Source organism: Sus scrofa, chromosome 16 (genome assembly GCF_000003025.6).
Source record: "Sus scrofa isolate TJ Tabasco breed Duroc chromosome 16, Sscrofa11.1, whole genome shotgun sequence".
Classification (NCBI taxonomy): Eukaryota; Metazoa; Chordata; class Mammalia; order Artiodactyla; family Suidae; genus Sus; species Sus scrofa.
In genome coordinates, this window is record NC_010458.4 from 72,204,850 (window position 1) to 72,223,491 (window position 18,642).

At 51.7% G+C, this 18,642-nt stretch overlaps 1 protein-coding gene and 1 long non-coding RNA gene across 3 annotated transcripts; one reads left to right on the forward strand and one right to left on the reverse strand.

Moving 5' to 3' along the window:
- Positions 245 to 6,728, forward strand: LOC110257272. The gene is made up of 2 exons (XR_002339676.1): positions 245 to 553; positions 5,919 to 6,728. It is a non-coding gene; the product is annotated as an uncharacterized LOC110257272 (long non-coding RNA).
- On the reverse strand, positions 6,603 to 18,353 carry CCT5 (chaperonin containing TCP1 subunit 5). 2 transcript variants are annotated; one of them, NM_001278779.1, is given in 11 exon segments: positions 6,620 to 7,167; positions 8,015 to 8,195; positions 8,465 to 8,602; positions 9,206 to 9,391; positions 9,911 to 10,030; positions 12,262 to 12,411; positions 12,487 to 12,679; positions 13,125 to 13,323; positions 14,223 to 14,387; positions 15,171 to 15,231; positions 18,101 to 18,341. In NM_001278779.1, coding segments are annotated over 11 exon segments (1,626 nt in total). In that variant the 5' UTR covers positions 18,206 to 18,341; the 3' UTR covers positions 6,620 to 7,039.

The window sequence follows — 18,642 nt, forward strand, 5'->3', positions numbered from 1 at the left end:
GGTGTCATGAGTAAAAGTTTCAGGAGTTCCCGTTGTGGCTCAGTGGGTTAATAACCCAGTGTAGTGTCCACGAGGATGCAGGTTCGATCTCTGGCCTCCCTCAGTGGGTCGAAGATCTGGCGTTGCTGCAAGCTGTGGTGTAGATTGCAGATAAGGCTTGGATCTGGTGTTGCTGCGGCTGTGGTGTAGGCTGGCAGCTGCAGCTCTGATTCCACCCCAGCCCAGGAATTTCTATATGCAGCCATAAAAAAAGAGAAAGAAAAAAAAAAAAAGGTTCAGTTTTTAGATTTAAATCAAAGTTAGATCAAACTAAAGCCTTGCTCCCCAGTAGCCCTCGAGGAGTCAAGCTCTCAGTAGCCATGGGCAGCCAGTGGGAACCGCAATGGCCATTCAGGTCTATTCTGCTGAAGCCACTTAGCATCCTCCAGCTGCATCTTGTTGACTCTTGTTAATCCTGTTATCCCCCCACCCCCACCTCATGTGACAGCCGTGGCTTGGCTTCCTCAGTTGCAGCTTGGAGAATTTCACTTCGCCCCCTCTTCACCCGAGACTGGTAAGTGGTCTCTCCCACTGGCCCCTCGGGGTCTGCAGACACAATGCTTGGTCTCCCCACCCAGGCCCGGGCCCTGCAGGAGGCTCCCTCCTCCGGGTGGTGATACGGGAGGGGCTGCTTGGGTCCTGCATTGAGGGTGGGCTTGCCGCCCACTGTGCCTGGCCAACTGGAGGCCATTTCTTGTCAGTGCTGGGGCTTCGGGAAGGTGGTCAGGATATGTGTCTTCTGGAAGATGCGGAGCAGGAGATCTCTGCCGCCTCAGAGAGCCCCCTTCTTCCAGTGCCGGGTCAGGGGAGGGGGCCTGGTTCTAGTTCTTGGGAGAGCAGTGGGAGGCCCGGGAGGGGCCCCTCTGGAGGCGGAGGGAGCCGGGGAGCTGGAGGGCCACGCTACGGGCCTGGCCCCCGTGGGGACAGGGAGCAGAACGTTTTTTCTTTTTAGGGCCACACCCGAGGCATACGGAGCTTCCCAGGCTAGGGTTCCCTAATCAGAGCTGCAGCTGCTGGCCTACACCACAGTCACAACTACCACAGCTACGCCAGATCCTTAACTCACTGAACAGGGCCAGGGAGTGAACCTGCATCCTCATGGATCCTAGTTGTGTTCTTAACCCACTGAGCCACAGTGGGAACCCCCCCTCCCCCAGAGCATTTAGAAGAGAGCTGGGGGGACAGAGTGACTGAATTCCCTTAGAGATGCTCCAGGGACGGGAAAACCGGAAGAGAAGCAGGGAGCTGAGTGTGGTTTTGGTCCAGCCTGGAATATCAGGTTTTCCTGGGCTGCAAACAGCAGAAAGCCCAACCAGAAGCTAGTGTCTAAGAGAATAACATTGGACCCTCTCCTGAACACGCTTCCATGGGTTGGCAGTGGGTCAGGTCTTACTGATGCCGGGATGTCGTAGGCGCCTGGCCTTCAGGGCCCTCCCCTCGCTGGACACGGCTCTAGGCCTTGGCCTCACAAAACCCCAGCCACGCAGGAAGAGGGGCTAGGCTCTCTTCTGGTTCCTCTGTTTCTGTTAGGGAGGAACTCCCCAGAAGTCCCCTGCTGGTTTCTTGAAGGAGGCCAAGTGAGCATTCTTCGAAGGTGGTTTGTGGCCACTGATCAGAGCCTGACTCAGGCCTGGCCCAGGCGCAGTGGGGGCCTGGCGTGCAGCTAGGCCTCGTGGACCCCTGGGAGGCTGCCGTGGCCCGCGTTGGGGGGGGGGTGTATGTGTGTGTGGGGGGCGGTGAGGAGAGGACTGGGAGGTGGAGGGCAGAGTTCCGAGTGTCCAGGCTCCCGGAGGTTGAGCTCCTGGGTCTTTGGAGAACTTACCCAACATCTCAGTTATCTTCAAGATGAAATCTTCAAAATGAAGAAAAGGACATTATTTTGCAGTTGGGCAGAATGAACTGTGCCATGTGGGCATGTCACCAGCGCGCTTTGCTTCTGGGTAATGGTGGGGGCCCAGTTGTAGCTGCTTCTGAGTGTATGTCAACCTCAGGGGAGGTGGGTGGGGGGTGAGGTGGAGGAGCCAGGGGTGCAAGATGAGGAGACGGAACTTTCAGGAAAGTTGGGAAGAGTTTCAACAAGGAGGGGAACATTAAAAGATGAAAATAGGAGTTCCTGTTGTGGCTCAGTTGTTAAGAACCTGATTAGTATCCATGAGGTTGTGGGCTCGATCCCTGGCCTCCCAGAGTGGGTTAAGGATCTGGCATCGCCGTGAGCTGTGGTGTAGGCCGGCAGCTGTAGCTGGGAACATCTATATGCTGCAGGTGTGAATGTAAAAAGAAAAAAGGAGTTCCCGTCATGCAGCGGAAACAAATCCAACTGGGAACCATGAAGTTGTGGGTTTGATCCCTGGCCTCATTCAGTGGGTTAAGGAACTGGTGATGGTGTGAGCTATGGTGTAGGTCACAGACACGGCTTGGATTCCGTGTTCCTGTGGTATAGGCCGGCAGCTGTAGCTGATTCTACCCTTAGCCTGGGAACCTCCATATGCTGCCGCAGGTGTGGCCCTAAAAAGAAAAAACCAAAAACCAAAAAAACAAAACAGAAAAGGTTACAGTCCAGGGTGGGTGTGGACAGACTCCATTGCAGAGCACTGCAGGGGTAGCGGAGGGCTGGTGGTGGCAGTAGAACTCGGTGGGAGGCACCAAGGGATCAGGATGCAGCGAGAGTTTGTCAGGCTGGGGCTCTGACTCGATCCTATTCGGTGCCACGGCTGCTGAAGGGGGCTCCCGTCACCGTCACCTCTAGGGGACAGGCTGGAGCTGCTGCCCTGGAACAGTGCCCTTGCTGAGCCAGGGGGGAGAGCACTCCAGAGGGCCCTGCACGGGTGGGCCAGTGCTCCGGCCTGGAGATGCTGCTTCTCTTGCCGACTGGCCTGAGCTCACCACGTGGCCCCACCGACCACTAGGACCCGGACGTGCGTCCTCCTGGTGGGCGAGGGCTGCTCAGGGTTACCCCGGACGCGGAGCTGAGGAAGCTCGAGAGAGGGATCTCAGGGCACTCGGGGGAGACCATCTTGGGCAGGGGGATCCCCCGCACCCCAATCTCTCTCTCTCTCACACACACACTTGAGGCAAGACAGTGTGAGTTTCTCAGTTCCGCTGTGACAAATGATCGCAAACTTGGTGGTTCAAAGACATTTATTACCCACAGTTGTGGCTCAGCTGGTTTCTCTGCCCTGGGTCTCAGGAGGCCACAGGAAGGGGTTGGTGGGCTAGGCTCCCTTCACGAGGCTCTGGGAAGAACCCACTTCCACGAACACTTGTCCCTTGAGCAGGTTTGAACGGCGGTCCACATACATGCAGGTATTTTCCAGTAGTGAACGCCACAGCCCTACAGGATCCTCGGTGGGTTGAACCCTCAGATTCAGAACCGAGTATAGGGGGGTCATGTATACGGAGGACCGGCTGTAAATTATTCCAGGATTTTCAACCACACAGACGGTTGGCGGCCCTGACCCCTGCGTTGTTCAAGGGCCACTGTCCGGCTGTTCCTGGCAGTTGTCCCCTGCAGTTGAGGAGCCAGGTCCCTGCTCCTTCCTGCCAGCTGCGGCTGCCCTCAGTCCCCAGAGCCCGTCTCAGTGCCCGCACGCCGTCCCGCATTGCCTCTTCTCCTGGAATGACCCTGGCCACGGTCATCTCCAAGGTCGGCCGGCTGGTACTTCGTTCCATCGGAGTCCCTTCACAGCAGCACCAAGGTTAGTGTGTGACTGAATGACTGCGGGACCAGACGCGACCCTGGGGTGGGGGGCGACTTCAAAATCCTGCCTCCAAGGAAGGGACACGGATGGGCTGTGGGGACCACAGGTGGGAGCACAGACCGGGAGTTCACACCATCGGCTTCTGTCATCTTTGAAACAGGCATCAAGATCATGCCTAAGTACGACCAGTCCTGGCAAGTGGATTTCCAGCGCTTATGTTCAAACTATGTACTCTATGAACTTGAACTTATTTCAAAGGGTGAATGGTGCAAACTACTGGACAATGGCCAGGATTATCATGAAGATTGAAGGTGCTCACACTGCTGTTCCCAAATGCTTTGACCTCAGGGGCCTGTACACTAAAAGCTCACTGAGGAGCCTCTCCAGCTGGTTTATGTTGGTTATACTCACTGGCATTCAATGTGTTAACAACTTAAAGCAAGTATCTACTTTAAATTAGGAGTTCCCGCTGTGGTGCAAAGGGATCAGTGGCGGTCTCCGCAGTGCCAGGACACAGGTTTGATCCCAGCCCCGGCATAGCCAGCTCAAGGAACCAGTACTGCCGCAGTAGTGGTCTCAACGGCAGCTCAGATCTAATCCCTGGCCTGATAACTCCATATGCTGAAGGGCAGCCAAAACAGGAAGAAAGAAAAAAAAAAAAAAACCATGCTGCACATTAATGCAAATAATGATTTTCTGTATTTTCCAAAACAAAGAGGGGCACTGTTTTCCACTCTTGCGAATCTCCTCAGCGTCTGTCCTAACAGAGGGCAGCGGAGCCTCACACCTCCTAACGCAGTCGACACACGTGGCTTTAGCTGAAGCAGGCTGAGACTCCGGCCACGCCAGCACACACAGCAGTTGCGAGAAGCGGATGCACTGCCTTCCACCAAACCGCAGACATTCCGCTCTTTTTACTCTACTGCAAAACTCAACAGGAGGTCGTTCCACGCTTCCCTTCTCTACACTGAGGAGGTCGTTCCACGCTTCCCTTCTCTACACTGGTCCATCTCACACGCAGATCTTTTCACCCACGTGTGAGACTGTGACGTTTTCCATGACACTGGAAAATACCCGTGTACTGAGCTACGCACAAATTCTATCACGTGCTGCTGAGAAGACAAGGACTGTGAGCCATTTACACACTTACTGGGTCAGAGACTTGGAAAGCCGTGTACTCAGGAGCTGAGCTCAAAGGACAGTAACCTGCTGCAAAGCCACCCTTCAGTGAAAGTGGCTCTAAAGTGTGGGATGATGGAGTTCCTGTTGTAGCGCAGTGGAAACAACCCGACTGACATCCATGAGGATGCAGGTTCAATCCCTGGCCTTGCTTGTGGGTTAAGGAAATAAGTGTTGCCATGAGCTGTGGTGTAGGCCAGCAGCGAGCTCTGGTTCCACCCCTAGCCTCCAACCTCCATATGCCACAGGGGCAGCCCTGAAAAAAGAAAGAAAAAGGCCAAGTGTGCGATGGTGACAATACTGCCCCGATCCACGCTCAGTTGAGTTTTACCATAACTGCTTTTCCACCATTGGTGCAACTATCAACACAGGGAGAAAGGCAAATCAGAGCTGCTCTGACCTCAAGGCCCCTTGAGAACCAGTTATTTATTATCTACGAAAACACAATAGCAGTCAGGACACAACACATGTTCCATGTGTCTTTGCTGCCACATTCTTCCTACCCTGCCCTTCAACTTTTTTTCTTGTCTTTTTGCTTTTTCTAGGGCTGCTCCCATGGCATATGGGAGGTTCCCAAGCTGTAGCTGCTGGCCTACACCAGAGCCACAGCAACGCAGGATTCAAGCTGCATCTGACCTACACCACAGCTTGCGGCAAGGCCGGATCCCTAACCCACTGAGCGAGGCCAGGGATCAAACTCGTAACCCCGTGGTTCCTAGTTGGATTCCTTAACCACTGAGCCACGAGGGGAACTCTACCTTCAACACATTTCCTAATGAGCCATCTGACTTTGGTGCCCTTTTTTCTGAGGCTTCAAATGTACTCCTCTTGCAAGGCCTCCTCCAAGAAGCATCTAAGATGCAGAAACACTTCTCTGTGCCTACAAGTAGTTCAACTATTTATTATTCTGTTATGACCATACCCCACACCCTCCCGATCCTGCAGTGCCAGGAAACAGGTTAATTTTATGGAACTTGACCGGTCTATATCCTCTCTCCCTAGGGGCGCATAAGTGAACTTTCATCCTTTCAGAAAATCTAGAGGACCAAACACAAGCAAATGGGGGCACAGGGAGAGGGGGCTCTTGCATCCCGTTGCCAGGGTTTGACCAGCCCTCCCACCTAAGGGCAGAAGATGCTGGCAAATGCTTCCACCTCACCTGTAAGACGCGAACAGTAGGCAACGCACCTCCTTTACAGGCTGGAGAACCGGGACACTCCAGGTACAGCTCTCACAACACACCCTGGCTTGTGCTAAGGCCCACATCACTGTCAGCCAGTACTAGTTAAGCAGAGTTAGTTCAATACCCATCTACCCCAACTGGTAATCACAAGGTAGTTCCTCCCACTGAATTCATTTTTCTACATTTCCCTCTAATCCCCACTTGCTTTGTTTTCTGAAAAGAAAACCCCAAGTGGGCAATGAGATGCCCTTCTAAGCAGCTGCAGGGGGTGCAGGCGTGCCCACTCTGGCCTCTGCACACAAGCTGGCCGGCCCTTAGGGTGGACCAGGACCGGAACATGCAAGCGGCCCACGAGAAGGTCACACTCTGGTCTCTAGAGCGCTCTAAGAACTCCCTACGTATGTCGGTGTGACCGACGGCACAGAGACATCCCACCGTCGCGTGGAGCAAGCACTCAGCTCTGCTGGTCCCTACGATCAAAGATCCACCCACTTAGACAGACACAGCAGTTAAATACATTTAATAGGACCAAGCCCACCTTCCTCTCAATGTTAAAGTAAATCTAGAGAACAAACTCAACATTTAAAACTGTTAAAAAGTTCCTCAGCTCATTTAAAAAAACAAAAACACAAGAACGCAAACGCATTCATTTAAGGCATTGGATGAATGTTACAGTCAACGTTTCTTAAATTTTAAGAGCAGAAATAAAAGTTGTTTAAAGAGTTAGCTTTAATATAATGGATACAAAAACCTGCTGAGACCGTATCTCTACAATTTTATGTCTGAACAAGTGAAACTACGGTTACCAAACAGCTGTTCTATAGCTTCTACACTGTCTGAAAAAGGACGTAACAATAAATAACTGTAGATGTATCAGAAAACACCCATTTATTTAATCACAGTAGTGGATCTCAGGCCTACGTGTAACTCTAAATCTGCTCTATTCCTCAGATTCTCCAGGCTTACGGATGTCATCAATCTTCAGAATCATTCTCACCATCTGTGTCGCGAGGGAGATCTGTTGCTTTTTGCCAATCAAGGTTTCTATGACATGTTGTTGCTTCATATCTGAAAAACACAAATTCATCATTCTAAAACAGCACAGCTACTATTAACACCTTGCTCCGATTTATGGAATTACAGTAAAACCTAAGAAATACAAACCTGAAAGCTACTCATCCAGGTTATATTTTCAGAGGAGTATAATTGCATGACTCCCCTGTCGTCAACCTCTCATCCCACAAAGCACCCAAACCGTCATTCAATAACCTGAGCTCAGTGGAATCTGACTGTACCTAAAATGTTCAAGACCTAAAGACGATGTAGGCAGTGAAGTAAAGAAACTGAAATACCTGACAGTTGGTGCTGTTACTAAAATCCTTGGGCTGTTAACCTAAAACCCAGAACAGACCCACAGTTCTGTGCGGTCAGAACGGACTGCGGAACCCCAGGCACGGCCCGGGTCCGGTGAGTATGGGGGTCCCTGGGATGCACAAAGCTGTACCTCTTCACAGCAGGCGACCGGTGCCCGTCTGAGAGGAGTGACCGTACAGCCCATTTTTATAAAAACACCTCCACTTATGGACATGACCACAGAAGTAGCTGTTTATATGACATACAGAACCCACACTGACGGACACAGGAGTAAAAAAGACGGGACTTCTTTTCTAAAGCCAGAGACTAAAACGCAAGTCCCCCCGGGAGTAAGTGTCGCACAGGAGTTTTGAGTACTGGGGCCAGTTCAGCTGCCTACAGCGAGACCCGCACTCTGACCCTCCCCGAGGTCACTAAAAGCGACCTTCTTCAATTCAGGACCTGAGTACCAGAGGGGGCGTAGGTATCTAAATAGAGACAGGACAGGCTCCCGCGCACGTCTCCCAGCCGGGACCCCAGCGCGGCAGCGGCCTGAGCTCACCATTCGTGCCCTTGTGCAGACAGTCAATCCCGAGGGCCGGGTTCATCTCCTTCACCTGTCTGGCCCGGACCTCGGTCATCGTCTGGATGGGGTTCATGCCGCTGTTCTCGGCCAGGGCCATGGGGATGACCTCCAGCGCGTCGGCGAAGGCCCGCATGGCGTACTGCTCCAAGGTCGGGCACTGGAGGGGCACAAGGCAGCTGTCAGAGCACTTGGTAGGAAAACCACCACACCAAGCTGCAGCTCTCTGGAAACAATCGGTTTTCCTCCTCTGAAAGCCTAACTCAAGAAGACGTCTAAGAACAGGCTGACCCCCAAAACGCCACTACAGCCTAAGGCTGCAGAAGGTGCCGCCGCACTTTATGTTCCCACACGGGCAGGAGAACCAACCGGGATGGAGCACCTGGAGCCCAGCGCCCCGCCTCGCCCGCCGCGGTCCCCGCGCTTCACCTTGTCTGCCTCCTGGCTGACCGCCAGGGCGCAGGCGATCTCAGCAGCGCCGCCGCCGTAGACCACGCGGTTGTCGCGGATGAGGTTCCGGATGACACACAGAGCGTCATGAAGGGATCGCTTGGCCTCCTCGATGATCTGGGGAAACGGTTTCGTGGCGGTCAATGTGACTGTGATCTCATCATTCAGAGCCCAATACTGTGCACCTGGTTTAACCTCAGCGCTTGCTGGTCCTGGAAACGGCCCGGCCCGGCCCCGGGAGGGCGCCTGGCTAAGAACAAACGGAGGGAACACCGCCGGAATACTGCCCACCCTCGGATGGTTCCCACCTTCATCTTACTTTTCCTAGGATGCAGTTGTTTTAACAACAGGGAGAGGCAGCCAGGGACTCATTTCCAGGACTCACGACCAAGTCAAGGGGCCGGGCAAAATAAAACTGGTAAAGAGAGCCTCACAATGAGCCTCATTCACCACGACGCACTGGCGTCCACGCCTGGAGCACGGAGACAGCGCCAACGGTTAGGGATTGGGTTCCCGTTTCTGCTTGAGGGACTGAAGAAAGGAAGTGTCCCTCATACACCTGAAAGTGGGACAGTCTCCAGGGGTCTGACGACAGGTCATGTCACTGCTTCTCCAAAAAAGACGACCTTTTCTTTCTTACGGAAACTGCCTCAGTTAACTCCGTGTGCCAAAAGCCAAACCACGTTTCAGCACCAGCAAAGGACAGAGCTGAGTTCTCACCATCTTGTTTCCTCCTCTGATGAAGATGGTGACGGCTCTGGAGTTCTTACACTGCTCGATGACCAGCATCTTGTCCTTGGTCGTCCCGAACGAGATCTCCTTCACCAGCCCCGCGAAGCCCAGCTTCTCCGGCGTGAGCTCCGAGAACCGCGGCACGATGCGCCCCCCGGTGGCGATGGCGATCAACTGACCGTGGGCAGGGGAGGAAGTCGGCTGCTGAGCCGGGCCTCTCAAAACCAGCTCGTAAAAGAGCCCAACCGGACCCACGGTCACTGTTCACCAGAACTGCTGGCCCACCCAAATCAAAGTCCAGCCCCAAAGCCTTGTTGAAGGGTCAAGGTTTTGAAGAGATGGGCCTGGCCCTGGTCAGGTTCCAGGGTTCCAGCACAGAGCACACAGCTGACCGCACCTCTGAATCGGGCCACACACGCCTGAACCCCCGTGGGCTGGGGGTACAGACCGTGTCTGGAGTGGCTCTTAGTATTTATCTGGCTGACCCAGAAGTGGTCAACCAGTCTTCCTGCCTCAGACAGCCACTGAGGCGACACAGGAAAGCATTTCAAAATGCCACAAACCACCAAAGACATATAAAACAGTAGAGCCGTGGCACAAGGTGGTGCCTGACGGCCAGCACGGGCACAGCGCCTCAAATGCATGTGCATCCTAAGCTCGACCCCGTCCCACTCTGCACAGGGAGCTTCCTACCTCGATTTCAGGGCCTCCAACCCAACGAACCGCAGGCAAGTTATTCTGAAGAAGTAAATGATTTGCTTCATCGTCAAATCCCCATTGGCAGATAGCTAGGTTAGCGCCAGTTTCCTTAATCTGGGAAAAGATACATCACCATGTTAAAAACACAGTATTCTTTGTCCTCTAATGTAGGAAAACACTGAAAACAGGTGAGAAACATAACAATGTGTAAGATGGGTGCATTCAAACAAAACACAGCACTGGCCTCATCTCCTGCCATCTCACACACGATGGCAGCAGGGCACAGATGGATTTATTATCACACGTCAAACACTGTGTAATCCAACAAATGAATGAACCCACAAGGAAAAAATAAAGCACAAAGAAGACCATGACAAAGAAAATAAATGTCTTCCTGTCTGCTCCAAACTCTAAACAATGAACATGTATGTATCAAGGGGAATCACCTCATTTATTTATTTTTTTTGGACACGCACCGTAGCACGTGGAAGTTCCCAGACCAGGGATTGAACCTGCGCCACAGCAGTGACCTTAGCCACTACAGCCACAACGTGGGATCCTTAACCGGCTGAGCCACAGGGAACTTTGGAATCATGTCATTTGTAAGCAAAGCTTTGAACAGTAGTAATTCACGCTCAATGCCAGTGAAGCAACACAGGACAGCAGGGCAACCCGCCCCCACAACTGGGAGCTGAGAAACCAAAGCCGGCAGCTCTGTCCCGGCACAAACCCCCATGAAGCAGCTGATCCATATGCATGCTTACAAACCCTCCACTTTATGACACATCTTCCTGCAACTTGCTTTTCCCACTTTGCCCCTGTGGCTATCAAGATACAGACTAATTATGGGGCAGACGGGACGATCCTGCTTCTGTTAAGAAACCCCCCCACCTCAACAAGTGGCTAAGTGACTTGTCCCAGGAAGGCGTCAGTGATCAGAACCGTCAACCCCTCCCGCAGGGATCAGCTGCCGTAACCACACCGTATCCCACAACCAGCATTTCACCTGTCTCTTCTCACCACACCGGGCGCTCTACCCCTGCACCTCTGGAATCGGTGCGTTACTGAACTCCTTCTGGAAGACATCTCCTTTATATCCTTGCCGTGAACACTAGCTGTCCCCTGAAACACACACATGCCCTGGCATTCTCACAAATGGCTCTTTTCCTGCCACATGCTCACACTAGCAGAGGCCCCTCCCGCTCCTGCAGCCCCCAGTGTTCCTCTCTGGGTTCCTCAGAATCCCTGTCACCACTCCCAGCCACCCGCACATCTATCAACGTGATCCACGCACACCCTCGGCATCTTAGTTCCTGTCACCTTTTCCTCTTGGGCACGTCGGCCACCCTGTAGCCCAGAAAACCACCTTTTGCTTATAACCCTCTGCCAGCTCCCCAAGCCCTCCGGCTTGCTGACCCCGGCCTCAGGGCCTCCTCCGTACACGCTGCCCACACCCCCTGGCAGCCTGGAACACTCCTCGCCCAGACACGCTGCTCTCACTTCCCCGAGGTCTCCTTAGAGAGGCCCTTGACCTGTGTCTGTAACCCAGATCCCACCTGCTTTCCCCCGACTCCGCAGCCCAAGAGCAAGCACTGTTTTGCTCACTGCCACATGCCCAGCGCCCTCAACTCTGCTGGCACACATCAGGCAGAGGACGGCACCATGAAAACGAAAACTAACTCAACTGACCCTCCTGCTCCAAACACCGAAACAGCGCCTGGTCTGTTCGCTAAGATGACCTTCTACCCGAGAGATCTGTGTTCACGCACCCGAGTGCTTGTGTTCTCAATTCCCAGGACGGGGGCCCTACGGGGACCTGCTCCACCGGAGAGCAGGCACACAAAAAAATCAACGGCCAGAGAGAGTTCAGGATAGACAGAATAACAGCCTTGTTTCAGCAAAGACCTGGGACTACTATGTCCGCACCTAGTCTGATTTCAGTCGCTCAATAACTGCCTACAAATGCTATACTCACACGTCTCAACCATGTGGTAGAGGCCCCGTTACAGTGGTTCAGACCTTGGACGTACATGCGCAGACGTGGATGAGAGTGTGCGTAACTAAAGCACGGCTCCAGGCACCCAGACCACTCGAGGCGCCCCAGACAGGCTGCCATCCTAAGAGGCTCCCCTCCCGCCTTTCTGTGCCATCTGACTTTTACACACTCCGAGTGCCCACCAACGTCGTAACTTGAAAGTGAAGGAAAAGAGCCTACGCTGCGAATACCTTATTTGTAGCCACGTAAAGCACCAAGGTAACAAAGGCCAGCGCCACGCGTGTTCACCACTAAGCGAACTGCGGCCCCTGAAGGGTCAACTCTCACCGCGAGTCACGGTAAGACCGACCTGCCGAATCATCTCCTCAAACTTCTCCTTTTCGTATTTCTGAAGGGCTTTGTAATCTTCTACTGAGGTCACATCCAGCTTATGCTTTGTCTTTGGTTTCGGCGGTTCAAATGGACACGTGAGAATCGCAATCTTTGCATCTTCCACTTGCTGTGGAGAAAGACAGACGCGTGAGCTGGCGGGCAGGGGCGGGAGGGCCCGGAGCTGCGGAGGACCCGGACTCACTTTTGGCATCTGGGGGTGACTGAAGTCCTTGTCGACGATCACGCCCTTGATCAGCTTGGTGTCCTCCAGCCTCCCGCCCACCTTGCCTTCTACTTTGATGAGCTCAAAGTCAACGTCTCTGCGCTGCATGTCGGCCACGGTGAGGACGGCATTCACGGCAATCTCGGCCATTTGTCGGTGACAGCTGTTAACCCTGCGGGAGACGCGATGCGGTGGCTCAAACACGGCACAACGTGCTGTGACACAGAGCTATCTTAGGGAACTCGCCCACATTCAGGGTCCCCAGCAAAGAATGCCACCACGACCTGCACTCTCAACAGTCTGGGACAGGGATTCGTATCAGGGAGCTCAAAAGGAATCATGAATCAGGATGGGAAAAAAAATTACATCTTTATTTTCACTAACAATAACTGAAATTTACTATTTTCAGACTTAAAAACCAAACCTGGAAATTCAGCTCCCAACTATAACACAAGATGCGTGTCAACCTCTGGAGAAAAGACAAATTAAACCAGAGGAACATCGACCACAGAAAGCAGCTCGTCAAACCCATACAAAACCCCCGGGAGTTCTGAGCTGTGCTTAGGCACGGCACCCCCCCACCCCAAATGCCCGGCGACCCTGTACTGCACACGCACACTTTGGAGCCCAGGGTGGTCTTGGCGGTCTGGATGAGGGGCTCGGTGTCCTTCATGTCCACGAGGACACTATCGCTGATCTTGTCCAGGTGCTCGATGGCGATGCGGGCAGCCTGCTCGTAGCCGTCTGCAATCCGGATCGGGTGAATGCCTCGGTCCAGCAGCTGCTCAGCTTCTTCCAACAGGGCACCGGCCAGGACTGCGGACGAGACAGCACACACCTGGCTCAGGAGATCGCTACGACTCAAATTAGATGCTGCCCTGGAAATAGGAAGGCTCCAGGATTAAGCTGCAAGTGTCTTAGAAGCTGAGGAGCCATCTAACCTATTTTAAAAAAGGGAGCTTCTTGTTTCCATTGCAGCCATGTTCTAACAAGAATCCCTTATAGATGGATGTTCAACTCTCAGTGATACATGGAATGCCTAAAGAACATAAAATTTTTTTTTTAACTAAAGGGAAAACAACTTACGTTTCATGGGCCAGGGATTTCAATTCAGTAAAATTTGCGTTGGTGATAATAGGATTAAATAATTTGTTAATTATTCATACCTCTCCCCCACCTTCCCCTCTCACTTCAGCATCTAAAGATGAGCAGTTTGTTTTAATACTATTCCACTCCAAGCTCACCCAGAACAGTGTTTGGTACCCAACAAATATTTGCTAAACTAATTCAAATTTCATCTCCACAAAAATAAAGAAACATTAAAGACACTCATCTAATCAATCCTTCCAAACTTTTTGCCACATTTATTTTCTCTACATGCGCACACTTTTTCTGCTCAACTATCGGAAAATTAGTTGCCGAAATCAGACATGTCACCCTTAAACTTTTTACCAGGCAGCGCCTAGGGACAAGGGGACTCTCTTACATCGTGTAACAAACTTCACACTCAGGGACCTTCACATCAGTAAGGCACCCCTCTAACACAGGACCCACAAATTACCCCCATGTCCCAAACATCCCTCACAGCTTACAGCGGCCTCGCTCTACTCCCTAACCCTTCCTGTTCTTTCATGACAGCAACGGTTTTGAAGAGTCTGGGCCACCTGTTTTATACTATGTCCTTAAGTGAGAAAAAACACCGTGCCCTTTCTTACCGACCACTCCTGTGGTTCCATCCCCGATCTCGTCATCCTGTGATTTGGACAGTTCAACCATGAGCTTGGCGATCTGATGGTCCACGTCCATCATGCTTAAAATGGTGGCACCGTCATTGGTCACAGTCACGTCGCCATCCTTATCCACCATCATCTTATCAAGCCCTAAAACACACCAACTTCTGAGATGGCTTTGGGAGGGAGGGGGGGCAATCTATAACAACTAAAAAACAAAGTTACCTTGACCTCTTGACCCAGTTCCTATCTAGGAATTTATTATAAATAAAAACTCAACATAAAGGAATATCTCCAAGAAGACTGCTTTAGATTGGCTAATCTTAAGCAATTTAAAATGGCTACAACTAGAGAAACAGCAAAAAAACTACAGAGCATCACTAAATATAACATTCATCACAAAGTGTAATGTTGTCACAAAAAATGATGATCTTTCTATGATTTGGAAAACGCTAATGAAGTTATGTTAAATTGGGGAGTTCCCGTCATGACTCAGTGGTTAGTGAATCCAACTAAGAACCACGAGGTTGTGGGTTCGATCCCTGGCCTTGCTCAGTGGGTTAAGGATCCGGCGTTGCTGCGAGCTGTGGTGTGGGTCAAAGACGCGGCTTGGATCTGGCGTTGCTGTGGCTGTGGCATAGGCCTGTGGCTACAGCTCCAATTAGACCCCTAGCCTGGGACCCTCTATGTGCCACGGGTGCGGCCCTAGAAAAAACAAACAAACAAAAGTTACATTAAGTCGGAAAAAACCCTGACCTAAAACTGTAAGCACATCATGCCCACAACCACGTTTAAGGTCTGGATCACAACAAATGTTTGCCCATATTGGGGGAGGATGCATTCCTTCAATTCCTAACTTTCTGTAAAGAGGTTGTACTGACTATTTTATGATTTAAACTTGTTTTACAAAACACAGAATGTTGTGTCTCTTACCATTTGGTCCAAGTGATGTTTTCATTGTATTCGCTACGGCCTTTGCTGCCATTATGTGAGACTAAACGAAACAGAAACAACCAATATTCAAGTTATGTATAATTTTAAGAGTTAAGAGCATATAACTGATGGTTATAAAATCACTTACGACATAGTCTGCATTCTCTAGAAGAGGCAGCAGACAGGTCCTTACCTAACTGTGACAACTCCACAACTGGTGGTGTTAGGAGAGAATTCCCACATACACAGACAGAACCAAATGCTCTCCGCATTCTCTCTTTAATCCTCAGCCCATCTATGAGGCAGGTAGGTTCTCAGGGCCCATTTTACAGCCAAGAGCATAGACGGTCTGATGTGACAGGCCTTGCAGGTCCACCGTGAGACGCTAACCTCATCCACTCTCCTCTCTCAAATGGTCCAGCCAGCACATAATCCACAACCAAGAGTCACCCGCCGAGGGGGTCAATGCTGGAAATAACGGGAGCCCGAATGCATCCTTTCCTCCTTCTGCACAATTACACTCATTTTCCCTCTGAATGTCTGCTTTCCTGTCTCCCTATTCTTCTTCTTTTTTTTTGTCTTTTGTCATCTTAGGGCCGCACCTGCAGCATATGAAGTTCCCAGCCTACGGGTCCAATGGGAGCTGTAGCCGCAGGCCTACACCACAGCCACAGCAACGTGGGATCCGAGCTGCATCTGTGATCTACACCACAGCTCATGGCAATGCCGGATCCTCAACCCAATGAGTGAGGCCAGGGATTGAACCCGCGTCCTCATGGATGCTAGATGGGTTCATTAACCACTGAGCCATAATAGGACGTCCCCTCTCTATTCTTGCTGTCACCAACATCATTAGCCCAGATCCACAGCACCTTACAAATGCCCAGGGTCTCTTATGCCATCCTTCAGTCACCCTCCGGCCAGCTGAGCCATCCATTCTTCTCAAACATGTTGCTTATCAATCCCCAGACCTAAAATAGCTCCCCAGTACCTCAAGCCTCTTTGTTCAAAGCCGTCCAGTCGGAGCCTGGCTTCCTTTCACTGAGGACAGTCTGTTCCCCCAATATGGCCTGATCCCCGAAGCACTGATGCACAGAAGGCCCTCCACCCCAAGATCCTGACAACTTCCTAAGCAGTTCAAGAGCACGTGTTCTGTGAAGGCTTCCCGTGCCACCCCATTTAGCAGGTAACAAAAGACACAAAGTTCACTAGGTTTGCAGAGATACTGGCAGCCATTAAAATACACTCTGATGTCTGTACAACGGAATTTCTAAAGGATACTAACATGGGGACGTGGTTCTTAATCAGGGGTGATTCGCCCCTGAGGAGACCTCCAGGCAATGTCTGGGGACATCTTTGGTTGTCACAATTAGGAAGGGGACCATAGGGGGTAGAGGCCAGGGATGCTGCTAAACATCAGAACAGGACAGATGCCACAACAAAGAATGATCCAGCCCCAAATATCAATAGTGCCAAGGCTGAGACGTAGGCCTCAGACCACTGACCGCAGAATCAGACAGAGCTGGGCGTGAACCATGGAACCTGATCTTTACCAGCGCTGGGACCGCAAGCAATCATCTACCTGCTCTGGGGCCAAGTTTCCAATTATATAAAATAATACCTGTCTCAGAGTGTGAGAATTACATGAGATGTGGCTGACACAAAATCACCTGTAGCTTCTGTTTTTGGGGTGCATGCATTGAGTGGCACTTTCTCTAATGGTCCTTTCAGTGAAAAATGGAATTAAATATGTAACACAAGTGGCTCGCCTACCTACCATGGGTCAAAGATTGGATAAGTTACCCCATTTAATTTCCCTCCCAAGCCGGAAAGAGGTGTGCTGCCCCTGCTGGGAAAGGAGGTTCAGAGAGGTGGTGTTAACTTGTTTTAGGTCAAACAGTTCAGGGGAGAAAGAACTGCACTGCTTCTTAAATAAAACCCCAAGACACTAAGCAAACAGGGACACCTCAGGCCTGGCGACATGGTCTATCTCAAAGCCTACTTCCTCTGGCATAGTTCTACTTGTGATTCTGCTCAAAACCCCTCCATTGACCGTCTGAAGGATCCCCTCCAGCTTTTTCCTGCACTGCCTCCCATATCCCGTGGTTCTGGTCACACACTGCCTTATGTCATAGTTATTGGCGACCACTTTTCACTCTTTTTTTTTTTTTTTTGGTCTTTTTGCCATTTCTTGGGCCGCTCCCACGGCATATGGAGGTTCCCAGGCTAGGGGTCGAATCGGAGCTGTAGCCACCGGCCTACGCCAGAGCCACAGCAACGTAGGATCTGAGCTGTGTCTGCAACCTACACCACAGCTCACGGCAACGCCGGATCGTTAACCCACTGAGCCACGACGGGAACTCCCACTTTCACTCTTGTAGTAGTATTTTCTTCCTTAAAGGTGTACGTTTTCAGTTTTTATAATACCACATCCAGGATTACGCCGTGCATAGAAGGACTCAAAAATGAAATGCGCTGTCAATGACTAAGCCTTTAAGGAAGCAACGAAGAGTATGAACCTCTTTTCCTTTGGGGCTGTCGCAGGTATACCGACTGAAGGTAAAGAAGCAGGGTCCTAATCTGCCAGGGGACCCGAGAAATACCTCCTCTGCAGCTTACTGATACATGCGCCGTCGGAACGACAGCACGCTGGAGAAGCCAGCGGGGACGCGCGTTCTCCGCCTGTGAATTGAGGCTGCCCCACCCAGCTCTGGAGAGCGCTTGAGGGACACCCAAACCCTCAAACTGGGACTAAAGGCCTCTATGTTGGTCTTTCCCAGGCCCAAGGCGTTGGGTGCAGCACTGGAGACCAAAGAGGGGCTCCCCGACCTTCCCCGAGAGCACATGGCAGAACGGCTCTTAAATGTGCGCACGCGCGGAGCCAGGGGTTCGGGGTCCTCCGCTCATCCAGGGCGTCCCAGTCCCGTTACCTTGAGGGCCTCGAGTCCCATAAGACGAGACTTGCGGTCTTGATCTTTGATGATGAGAAAAGGGCGGCCATATTCGTCGAAGGCGAGGGTCCCCACGGACGCCATGGTGCGGCAGCAGCAGGAGTTCTCTCCCGCAACCGGCGGTGTCCACTCCGGAACCGAGAGAGTACTTTCCTCTCGCGGGAGGGCGCCAAGAGCTCGCGCGTGCGCAGCACAGGCCGCTCGAGACTTATTTCTCACCTGAGACTAGTTTAACGCCAGACAGTACCTTCTGGAATCAGCGGCCTTCGGCAACTTCTATCATCCGGGAAGCTGTGGGGGGGACAGTTTGAAGACACGAACGCGAACTTTAGAACCCACAAGCCGGTAGTAGATAGGATTTAGACACTTATTAAATCTGTAAAATCTGATGTTTCTCGATAGTGCTCCCAACGATGAGATCATTGACTCAGAGCATTGTTTTCTCCCTCCTTCCCACCCTGGCTTCGCGAAGATGGTAGAGTCCGCTTTTTTTTTTTTTTTTTTTTTTTTTTTTTAAACCT

What these genes read in the sequence shown, in the direction of transcription:
- CCT5 (XM_021076565.1), bottom strand. Translation starts at nt 18,205, where the DNA reads ATGGCGTCCGTGGGGACCCTCGCCTTCGACGAATATGGCCGCCCTTTT. An exon ending in ACCACCCTGGGCTCCAAAGT is followed by an intron (nt 12,680 to 13,124) that starts GTGCGTGTGCAG and finishes CGTCTCCCGCAG; the next exon opens with GGTTAACAGCTGTCACCGAC. An exon ending in TCTGCACAAGGGCACGAATG is followed by an intron (nt 7,168 to 8,014) that starts GTGAGCTCAGGC and finishes TGTGTTTTTCAG; the next exon opens with ATATGAAGCAACAACATGTC.